This window comes from Neophocaena asiaeorientalis, unplaced genomic scaffold (genome assembly GCF_003031525.2).
Source record: "Neophocaena asiaeorientalis asiaeorientalis breed wild unplaced genomic scaffold, Neophocaena_asiaeorientalis_V1.1 scaffold249, whole genome shotgun sequence".
Taxonomy (NCBI): Eukaryota; Metazoa; Chordata; class Mammalia; order Artiodactyla; family Phocoenidae; genus Neophocaena; species Neophocaena asiaeorientalis.
In genome coordinates, this window is record NW_020172625.1 from 7,929,093 (window position 1) to 7,941,326 (window position 12,234).

The window sequence follows — 12,234 nt, forward strand, 5'->3', positions numbered from 1 at the left end:
AAAAACTACAAATAGAACTACAATATGACCCAGCAATCCCACTACTGGGCATATACCCTGAGAAAACCATAACTCACATAGAGTCATGTACCAAAATGTTTACTGCAGCCCTATTTACAATAGCCCGGAGATGGAAACAACCTAAGTGTGCATCATCGGATGAATGGATAAAGAAGATGTGGCACATATATACAATGGAATATCACTCAGCCATAAAAAGAAACGAAATTGACTTATTTGTAGTGAGGTGGATGGACCAAGAGTCTGTCATACAGAGTGAAGTAAGTCAGAAAGAGAAAAACAAATATCATATGCTAACACATATATGGAATCTAAGACCAAAAAAAATGTCATGAAGAACCTAGGGGTAAGACAGGAATAAAGACACAGACCTACTAGAGAATGGACCTGAGGATATGGGGAGGGGGAAGGGTAAGCTGTGACAAAGTGAGAGAGTGGCATGGACATATATACACTACCAAACGTAAAACAGATAGCTAGTGGGAAGCAGCCGCATAGCACAGGAAGATCAGCTCGGTGCTTTGTGACCACCTAGAGGGGTGGGATAGGGAGGGTGGGAGGGAGGGAGACGCAAGAGGGAAGAGATATGGGAACATATGTATATGTATAACTGATTCACTTTGTTATAAAGCAGAAACTAACACACCATTTTAAAGCAATTATACTCCAATAAAGATGTAAAAAAAAAAAAGGAACCTGCTGTATAAAATTAAATTAACTTAAAAAACATTTTAAATTAAATGTATGTAGATGGCCAAGAAAAAAAAAAACAGGAACTAAAATCTCACGCGATGTAACACAGGACATGGTGAGGGGGCTGCATCTTTAAGGGAAGACTATTTAAGTTTTTTGTCTTATTATGTGGGAGACTATAGAGGAAAACGATACAAGACTTGTTTAACACTTTTAACAACCTAATCTAACAGATATTTTAAAAAGTCATATTGACAGAGAAAACAGAGTCTTTTTTAAAATGTGTAGAATAATCATAAAAATTGACCTTTTATTGGGTCATAAAATAACAGTGAACTAATTCCCAAGGAAAATAACCACACACGTTACATTTACTAAGCAAAATAAAATGAAACTCAAAATTAAAACAGAAGTATAATCTGACATTTTCTAAATTCTCAACACTTTAAACACCTTTCTACAATGGGCTTGAAGAATAGATGAAAATGGAAAATTTCAGCTAATTAGCAACAATGACAACGGAAGTACTACCCATTCACCAACAGCAAGTTCTTCCTCTGAGTCAGGGGGGAAAACGCTTTTCATACAGAAAAGCTTCTAGATGAGAAACTGCAGTTTCAAATTGGACTGGAACAAACTAGAAAGACTAGAAAGTTCAAGAATCGGCCCAAATTACATTTAAGGGACAGGACAGGGAGAGCCCATAGAGGAGGGGAAAAATAGGAAAGAAGAGAGGGAAGGAGGGAGAGAAGAAAGAACCCCCAATGCTACTCCTGTTGGTTCCCACTGCGTTCAGCGACATGTGTGTGACTTATGTAGTTGAAAAAGTAAGGAAAGAATTTGGCTGAAAAATCTTACTAGGTAAGCCGTCTAAAATGCAGCTACTTTTCTTCTTCGCATGTTATATGTTTGGGTTTCTGGGCATCTGTTCCACCCTAGTTTCTCATAAGCTTTTGAGAGGGCTTTTCCATTAATGATGACTTTCCAATTTATAAAGAAATCTGTCAGGAATAGCATCAAAATATTGGCTGTGCTTCCCAACCTTTCCCCTGCTTTCAATTCTTGATAAGAATTGTCAATTCTTGAGACCAAGCCTTTTGAGCTCAAAATAGATTGCCAACTACTAATGAGCTTCAACGCCAGTATCAACAGGCCCCTTAACAGGTTATACAACTTCTACGAGCTAAAATAGGGGAAAAGAGTGGCCTGACTCCTTGTCTTTTCACCTGTACTTTAATGACCTGACACCTCTTTGGAATTAGTTGAATTTATCTGCTGAATTTGACAACCCCATTGAGTAAGCATATTCATTCTATTATCTAGGAGAATATTTGCAATCAGTTTGTCTTGGCATATTTACCAAGAATCTCACTCTCCAGTCCCTTGACTATAATCTATATAATATACAGATTCCTGAACTTTCGAGTCTTTTTGGTTCATTCCAGTCCAAAGTCCAATTTGAAACTTCAATCTATCACCCAGTTTGCAATGTTTAAAGGGAGATATTCCAGGACTGACTGACTGGGATTTTTTTCTTAACAATCTTAGGAGATGCTTGCTAATATATACTTTAAATTACTTTCAGATTAAATTATCACTGTCAAAATCTGTGGTGCAAAACTCTGGGGTCTGTCTGGATTGCCCATTTCTTGAAGAATAGATCCAGGACTGTTTTCTGAGGCAGAAAATAAAAAACAAAACAAAAAATGTCTTGGTTCATGGGTACTGCCTTAGCACCCCCTTTGCATTGCCACAGGCAGTCTTCAGCCTTAGGGACAGGTTCTAGTTAACAAATCTCAACTTTCTTAAACAAATGTCAATTATACTCTCAGTTCATCCAACTCTTAAAGTCTATGGGCCTGCTCATAATCAGAAACAGAGGATGTGTACACCGAAAGTACTTGTAGAGAATAACACCTATTTCACCTATTTTGTACTCACTGACATGAAATACTTTGATTTCCCTCTCTGAGTCAGTTAAAGCCAAATGTGTGACAAATCCTAACAAGTGCATGGACCCCCATGGTACACATTTACCTCTTGGCTTTATTTTATTTTTCCTCCTCCTTTTTTTCCCTTTGCTGTGATTTCATGACTCATTTTCTTCTCTTGTATACAATGCAATTTTAAGATATCTCTAACGCTTTTCAGAACAATGCAAGGTATAAATAAATTTTGAGAATAAAAAGATTTGATGTGGTTAACACAATTCATTAACACAATGCACCAGCAACTTCCAACACAGCCTTAGTCCTTCTCAGTTTTTCTGGTGTCACGTGGATCCGTGCTAAATATGTAAAGTCCACAATTACACTGAATTTATAACTAAGCAAGGCAAGTATATAAATGATAGCACTTGCTTTTACTCTTTAAGGCTTGGATGATGCAAGATCTGGGAAACTGGCAGGGTGGCTAGGTCACTGTATAAGGCTTATAATATTATCACCCTCACACCATTACTTTAAGAGAAAAACCATCAATGGGTCCAATAAAAATGCAGGAATGTTCAGACTAAGTATGCTAGATGACAAGAGTTAGTGGTCAGATAGGATATTGGCAGCTTTAATTCTCAGCTGCCGAAGTTATTTCTGGCTGCTGAGTGGACTGGGCATAGGGTTGGAGTAGAATAAAGGGAACTGATTTTCCTGATAGAGTGGAAGGAAGGACATTTCAGGGCCTTTAGTTGGCACACACCACAGCCACTGTTCTCTGACTGAACTAGCTCCGTAGTTCCCTCTACTGGGTTAATGCTCATCACATTCCCACACGCCCTGCAACAGGGGACCATCCTATTTTCCTCCTTTCGAAGCTACCAAAATAATGTGATACCCTTCTCACTGTAACTTGAAAGTTTAATTTTAGATTTCCTTGGGTATTCTGTAAAGCAAATACATACGTCAGGCACTATTTTAAGAGCGTAACAAATACTAACTTGCTTAATTATCATAACAGTCCTAAGAAGTAGGTACTATCATTATCTCTGTTTTTTTTTACAAATGGGGAAAATGAGTCACAGAACTTTCCAAAGGTTACACAGCTATTCCATATGGTACCTAGAACGTCACTGTGGATTGGCAAGAGTAAAGGAACACACATATGCATTCAACCCAAATTTAGTAAAGTAAAACGAGAAGTAAGTGAGAGTAATGAGAACCCAGGGGATTTGAGGATTTAGATTCAAGCTGTCTCTTTGCTAGTGGCTAGCTGTGTAGGTGAAGTGGTCACAAACTCACTGAGCTGTGAAAGAACTGAAGAAGTCTGTACAGTCTAGTATAGCCTTAACTGCCTATTTTTAATAACTTAAATCTGCCCCCAAGAAATGGATGTTTCTATAGATGACTGAACACAATGCACCAATACTCATAAGCAGGATACTTACAACAACTCTGGTATATACTTCTTCAGCAAAGTCGATGCTCTGGAATTTGTGTTCTGTAGGAAATGTGTACTTGGTCAGCCACTCCAAAAGTGGGAGGTCTACGTTACTCCCGGCAAAAGAGTACTGAGGGGCATGGATGTGTGTATCAACCAGCCCAGGCATGAAGAACTCACTGGAAATTAAGATAGGGAGAAAAGAATTTAATAACATCTTTAGTCATTTTCCATATCTTTAAATCACATTTTCTCTATACAATGATTTAATTGTTTACTCCACCCAGGTTTAGAGCCAATGCAATCAGATGAATGTAAATTATTCTATTATTTAGAGATCAGAAAATAAAAATGAAACTCTACTAGGAGAGATAACAGTCCTAAATTGGAATGTCTTGGTGTAAAGTTTACCAGAGATCATGAAAGGAGGGAAAAGCACAGCAGTGAGCAGAAGCAAAGCAGTCGTTGCACAAGAAATGTCTGAAGCTACAGTTTAATCGTATGACTTTGTTCTCACAATTGGGGGTTGTAGGACAGAGGGCAAAGATGAGAGAGGAGGTCAAAGCTTCTAGAGCCACGATGAGGAATTACACACAAGTCACTACGGATGACTGATGATGAGAAACAGAATGGCCACAATTTTAGTCCCAATGGACATCTTGACCTTGGCTGACTGCAAGAAATCTAGTCCTGTCCCATGTGATGGAGGGGCTGAGTTCTGAAACAAGCAACAAGAGCAAACTGAGGCTGGCTAGGGAAGGGCAATCTGAGAAGACGAGAGTGTCAGTGGGTGAGTGGTATAAACAGTTAAGTGAAGAGACACATGCAATGCGATGACAACCATTCTCCAGATGTTTCTGATCACTCCACTGCTCCACCCATCAATTTTCCTATTTCTATTAACTCTTATAACAGCAAGTCCTAGAACGATGTTTTCTAGAGTTTTCAGTGGCACTGCCCACAGAACTGAGGCAGCCCAATGCTAATAGATACTTAAAGCTTTTCTAAAGAAATCATCTGGTTCACTGGTGTCTATTAAGTGTCTAATTGCATCCAAGCAGGTATTTGTTAAAATACAGTATGCACCACCACCACCACCATCACCGCAAGGAAATATTAGTTACATTTTTATATACATAAGGAACTGGAACTCAGAATTGGACATAATAAAGAATCCCATATAGTACCAATTCAAATGTCTACCACTTAAATGGAAGACAAATAAAGCCACGGGTATCTATAAATGCTTTATTTTTAAAAAATGAGAACTAGGGGGCTTCCCTGGTGGCGCAGTGGTTGGGAGTCCGCCTGCCGATGCAGGGGACGCAGGTTCGTGCCCCAGTCCGGGAGGATCCCACATGCCACGGAGCGGCTGGGCCCGTGAGCCATGGCCGCTGAGCCTGCACGTCCGGAGCCTGTGCTCCGCAACGGCAGGGGCCACAGCAGTGAGAGGCCCGTGTACCGCAAAAAAACCAAAAAAAAATTAAAAAAATAAAAATGAGAATTAGGAATGGTGGTGATGCTAATGATGATGGTGACAGCAGGCAATGTTTACTGAAATCGGACATGTACTGGGCACTGGGCATGGCATTCTACGTACATCATCTTATTTGTGGAAGGCAGTTTATTATAAGGTTTGAGTATACACATTCTTGACCGATACTGCCTGATTTTGAATTTATGCCCCACCATAAACCAGCAGTGGGATATTCTTTAACTGCTCTGTGACTCAGTTTCCCCTTACATAAAACGGAGATAGTAGTTTCACCATAGGGCTGTTGTGAGGATCGAGTTAATATTTGAAAAAACAGTGCCTAGATAATGGAAAGCACCAAAAAAATTACTTGTGATGATGATGTAACGCTCACAACAAACTTAAGAAGTAGTATTGTAATCCCCATCTTCACAAGAGTAAACTCAAGCTCAGGAAATTTAAATAGCTTGAAAAAAGTAATCATTCAGCTTCAGCTCTAGAGCCCAGGCAGTAGCCTCAGTGTTCTTGGTCACTACCCTCTGAATTTTTCATTCACTCTGGAAATGAAAAGCAGTGACAACCTACAAGTACTTCAAGAAGGCTGCAGTAAGTGGGCCTACAACGTGGGGGCATGCAGAGAGGGAGAAGGAAATACAGATTCCTCTTCGGTGTCAGTCACTGACCTCTCCAGAACACTTCAGTCCTTGGGGCTTTTACTGTCCCCACCATCATAACATGGAATGGCAATGTGACTTCTTCATGTAGTTGAATTGTTCAATCAAATAATACTTCCCAAGTATCTACTATGTTTAAGAAACTCTGCTACACCTTGAGTCCAAAGAAAAATAAGACACCTTCTTGTCCTCAAAGAGATTATAATCTAGTTGAGGACATCAGGGGTGAGAGAGGACGTGTGTGTGTGTGTGTGTGTGTGTGTGTGTGTGTGTGTGTGTGTAAGAGAGAGAGACAAACAGAGAGACAGAAGGAGCAATTTCACGCCTAGTAATTTACCCAAGTGAAATAAAACATATGTTTACAAAAAGGATCATATAAGACTTTATGGGGGATTTATTCATACTAGCCTCAAATTTACAATAGCCAGGACATGGAAACAACCTAAATGTCCAATGACAGATGAATGGATAAGGAAGATGTGGTACCTATATACAATGGAATATTACTCAGCCATACAAAGGAATGAAATTGGGTCATTTGTAGAGATGTGGATGGACCTAGAGTCTGTCATACAGAGCGAAGTAAGTCAGAAAGAGGAAAAAAAATATTGTATACTAACACATATATGTGGGATCCAGAAAAATGGGGCAGATGAACCCACTTCCAGGGCAGGAATAGAGACGTAAATGTAGAGAATGGACATGTGGACATGGGGGGAAGGGAGGGTGGGACGAATTGGGAAATTAGGATTGAGATTGGGAGATTAGGGAGGTTAGGTACACTACCGTGTGTAAAATGGATAGCTAGTGGGAACCTGCTGTAAAGCACAGGAAGCTCAGCTTGGTGCTCTGTGATGACCTAGATGGGTGGGATGGTGGGTAGGGTGGGAGGGAGGTCCAAGAGGGAGAGGACAGATGTACACATACAGCCGATTCACTTCATTGTACAGCAGAAGCTAACACAACATTGTAAAGCAATTATACTCCAATAACAAAAAGGTGGGGGGAACAATCCAAATACCACAGGAACGTAGATAAACAAACTGTGGTCTATTGATACAATGAAACACTATTTGCAATGAAAAAGACTGAACTACTAGTATACATAACAGTATGAGTGAATCTCAAAAACATTATTTTGAATGGAAGAATCCAGACACAGAAGAGTACATATTTTTGTTCTGGTTTTGGTTTTTGCGGTACGCGGGCCTCTCACTGTTGTGGCCTCTCCCGTTGCGAAGCACAGGCTCCGGAAGCGCAGGCTCAGCGGCCATGGCTCACGGGCCCAGCCGCTCCGCGGCATGAGGGATCTTCCCGGACAGGGGCACGAACCCGTTTCCCCTGCATCAGCAGGCGGACTTTCAACCACTGCGTCACCAGGGAAGCCCAGAAGAGTATATATTGAGTTATTACATTTATGTGATGTTCAAAAACAGGCAAAATTAATCTAAGTGATAGAAATCAAACATTAGCTGCTGATAAGGGGCTGGACAGTGACTAGAAGCCGCACAGGGAACTTTCTAGGATGAAGGAATGTTTTATATCTTGATTGGTATGTTTGACAAATATATATTTGCCAAAATTTATCAAATTATATAAGATCTATGCACTTTACTATATAAAAAATGTTTCCTAAAAAACAACTACAAAAAAGTTTTTTTAAGAAAGTGTCTTGAATACTCAATTTAGTGAATTAACATGTATTTGTTATTCTGTAGCCAAGGGGGAGGGGATCATGAGAATATTTGCTCCTTTGTTTTTTATCTTCTTTGGCAGAACTGTGACATATTGAACCCCAGGTTTAGGAAGTTGAGTCTGGTGGTGGCAGGCACGTGTGGGGACACTCTTTCAATCTCTCAAGCATGAGAGCATTTCTGAAGAAAGGATAAATATGAGAGAAAGAACTTGATTTTTATTAGCTCTAGTTAGCAGAGGAAAGAGTCAGAGTAAGTTTCTGAGCGTGTGATGCTGAATACATGACATCAAGTACAGAGAATTTAAAAGGAAAGTCTATTTTGAGGGAGGGACAATGTCATACTAAGCCTACAGTCAAAGTATGACCTACAAGTCTCCAAAAAGCAATTGAACACATTCAGTAAGAGGTCACAGAGTTAAAGATGGCATTCAGATTCGACTGTCTCCCCTGATTAGGTAACCCTAGAAGTTGGTGGTGCCGGAGATTTCTGTGGAAGAAAGAATGAAACTAAACCTTGAGCAGTAGCCTCCACTTAAAGAGTAGGATTGAGGAAGAGAAGGTCGTGCTCAGTCTAGACAGAATCATCGTCAGGGAGACAGACACCTATGATAGGTGCTGAGGACAGCAATTTAGGGAAGGAGTGCAGGACAGTGACCAGTGTTGAAAACTGCAAGAGTCCAGACCCTGCGAGCTCTCATTTCCATACAATGACACCTGATTTCACATGGATGCAGTCCTTTATTATCCAACTACTTACCCAGTCCTAGTGTGTTTTAGTTACTGTCCTAGGTGCTGAGGAGAGAGCCATGAACAGGAAAGACAGGTGTAGAGAAAATACTGGGCAAAAACTATTCGGTAGTGAAAGTTAGAATGGTAATGTAGGGGAAGAGTGAAAGTCACCTTTTGTTTTCCATGTAGGAGAAACCTGAGCATATTCTGAAGGTACCAGAGATGAAAGAACTAAAGGAGATAACACAGGATACAAAGTCTTCAGAGGCGACAGGGAGCAAGGATTTACTGTATCAGAAGTTTAACTTTCATCCAGAAAGCCTAGTAATCCTTTTCAGGAAACAGGAGGTATTATGAAATGCTTATTAATAGAAACAGTCACATAATCAAAGTTATACTCCAGGATTATTACAGATAGCAGTACATGCAGGAGTGTGTGGACTGTCAGAGCTGCACGTGAGATTAGCGCTCACTGAGCCCAGCTACTCATTCTACGGAAACAACAAAGGAAGCTTAAGGATGATTAGTGGCCCAGCCAGGCTTAGAACTCCACTCAAGATATCACTTGCAGCTAAATGGTTGCCATCAAAAGTCAAACTGCAGGCAAAGCAGGGGGTCTTGAAGGCTGAAGCAGGAGAAGGTGAGAAAGCTCTCCTTTCTCCTGCTTTTCCACTTTGCTCTTTTCACTTTACTTAATCACTATCCTAACTTCCTCAGAAAATCTCAACTTTCCCCAGATAAAAACCATCAACTTCACATCCCAAACTTGCAGTGCTGCCTAGGCTGTACCAGAACCTGAGGAGAAAGAACAATATGTGCCCCTATATACAGTTGTCAGAACATCCACCTTTTAACCAAGTGGAAAATGCTAGAAAAAGCCCTACAATCAAAACACATGAACTTCTATATAATAGCTTAAGTTACTCAGTCTGCTTGCACACTATTGGCAACCCTCGTCAACATGCAATGCTGGGGATGCGATGGTCCCAAGGGCCTGGGAATCCTGGGCTGTTTGAAAACCACTCTTTCATTGCACAAAAATGCAGGGGCGTGAAACAAACAACAACATCTTGTCCTTATTAATAATTTTGGTATTTTGTTTGGTATTTTGTGGGTTTTTTGCATTAATTTTGATTTTTAAAAATACTGCATTAAACTGCATTAAAGTATTATTTATCTTGATTAGTAAGTTTTTTGCCCTCCCCCAAATCCTTAAATTCTGTGCTCAAGGTGAATGCCTCACTTGCCTCACCCTAATCCTGGCCCTGTCAACCTCTCTCAGGTCCATGGTCATAGTCTAATCCACTCCTATCAAAGCACAGCTCAGAGTGCTCCAGCAGTAATTTTCATTTGAAAAAAAATCCACACAGTGCTGAGATACCTGTAGGTACACTGACTCTATTAAACAGACTGTCAGAGACATCATGTATTTTAATCCTGACTTGAAGAAATTCAACGGTACCTATCTTATAGGTTTGATATAAAAATCACTTTGCATTTTAAATATAATTTGTCTTCAAAGATTTTAGTCTTCCACCAAAGTTCACAATTTTTCTTGCCTTCTCACTTTTCTGTGTGTAGTGCTTACAGGTCTCCTGGCATATACATTTGTCAGATGGATTTAACTCCAAAAGCAACCTCATAAAGAGGGACAAAAGGATATGAAGACCCACAGATGTGCTCACCTCACTGCCCATCCTCCAGCCACTCCACCATCCTCCCACCCTCTCCCAACCTCCATCTCATCCACTCCCAAGCCACCTTCTAATCTTTCAGGACAAAGCAATGCAAGAAGGTGACTTATAAATGTCAGTTATTCCTCAACATATATTCTCAAGAAAATCTAGCAGAGGAAACAGATGGCAAGAGCAGAGGTGCCTAAAATGACCTCCATGTCCATTGGACTCATCTGCATGCCCACTGGCCACATGCTTCTAAGCCAACAGGGAGGCAGCACAGAGAGGGAAGGAGGAGGAGACGTGAGTATAAGTGCAACAAAACTTTAGGGTCAGTCACCCCATCCCTCTGGACTGTGGCCAGCTCCTCTGCCTCAAAGCCTATGGGGGAACCCAATTCACAGTCCTCCTGCAGTGGACAAGGTGTCTACCACAATCTAGGACAATTCTTTGCCAACAGCCCAGGAGACGAGCTCAAAGAGGGGAAGTGGCTTGCTTTCCATCTAACAGCTGCAGAGCTGTAGGGTGAGGATTCGTGGCACGTGTTCTAATTCCTAATTCAGTGTTCTCACTACATTACTCTAAAGCCACTTCCCAAGTTATAAAAGTGTTTGTAGAATGTAAATGATTTTGGTTGACTTTGGAACTTTCATTGACTTTGGAAACATACTTGGCCTGAAACCAGACAAAATCTTTGAGTTTAAAAAAAGTATTCCCATTTCTATAAGACAAATCACCCAGGCTATGAAGAGAGTAGACCAATCAACAGGAAACACATTTGGCACAAATATTAACCACTAAAGTAGCTGGAACATAAAATCGTAGCTCAAATGCACTTTTGGAGATAGGTCTTCCCTAAGCACACTGTCAGAGTTATTCCTCCCCGAACTCCCCTCCACAGCACTAATTTATCTCTATCATGCTCCCTCATTAGTTCCTTTATAGAAGGCATCACTGTCATGCTTACGTATCTGTGCACTTGTTTATTCTCCCTGTCCCCCATGGGCCGTAAACCCAGTGAGGACCAAGGCTCTGTAGATCATTTTCACCTCCAGATCCTATTCTTACACATGATAAGCTCAACAAATATTTGCTGAAGAAGTAAATGAATGATGGCAGCCTCTAGTTTTCAAAGTTTCTGTCTTTCAGCTCCATATTCTCTATTTACCTTCTCTTTCCCACCTCATCCTTAAAAAAAAAAAAAAAAAAACCCTCTGTCTCTCAAGACAAGTTCTTATCATCTGAGACTAGTTAACAGCATCAAGTAAAAGGGAAAAATGTTGGCTCTGACTTACTGGTGGCTCAGTTCTCTTATTTCACATGGCTTGAAGCACCATTCTTTGGCCAGCTTTTCTTGTTGGGACGCTTCTTCCAAAAACACTATCTTTAAAAAAAAGAAAGAAAAGAATCACAAATTAATGAACCATAGTCCTCTGTCTCTCAAGACAAGTTCTTATCATCTGAGACTAGTTAACAGCATCAAGTAAAAGGGAAAAATGTTGGCTCTGACTTACTGGTGGCTCAGTTCTCTTATTTCACATGGCTTGAAGCACCATTCTTTGGCCAGCTTTTCTTGTTGGGACGCTTCTTCCAAAAACACTATCTTTAAAAAAAAGAAAGAAAAGAATCACAAATTAATGAACCATAGTCATTTGTTGTTATTAAATATCTAAATCTTAAAAGAGACTATACCATAGCTAAATTAATTTTAAAAGGTATTTGGCAGCAAATGGGATAGAGTTCAGAGGCAAAAAGACAGGGATTTGCCTTTGCTTGCCCAAAGAAGTAAACTGTATGAAGTTTCTCCTTTTCTGCCATTCTGTAGATATAAGACTTTAAAAATTCTAATTTGAAGACACACAGTATTAAAAATGGCTAATTGGTATCTATTTCTCCCCA

At 40.2% G+C, this 12,234-nt stretch overlaps 1 protein-coding gene across 2 annotated transcripts in view; it reads right to left on the minus strand.

Annotated features, from left to right (window-relative positions):
* Positions 1-12,234, minus strand: part of GDA (guanine deaminase) — a 130,111-nt gene that overhangs the window by 67,279 nt on the left and 50,598 nt on the right. For both annotated transcript variants that reach the window (XM_024738919.1, XM_024738920.1), the window contains exons 2-3: positions 11,850-11,938; positions 4,094-4,265 (exon numbers count right to left, since the gene is read on the minus strand). In XM_024738919.1, coding sequence (XP_024594687.1) covers positions 4,094-4,265; positions 11,850-11,938 — 261 coding nt within the window. The remainder of the gene's footprint in view (positions 1-4,093; positions 4,266-11,849; positions 11,939-12,234) is intronic.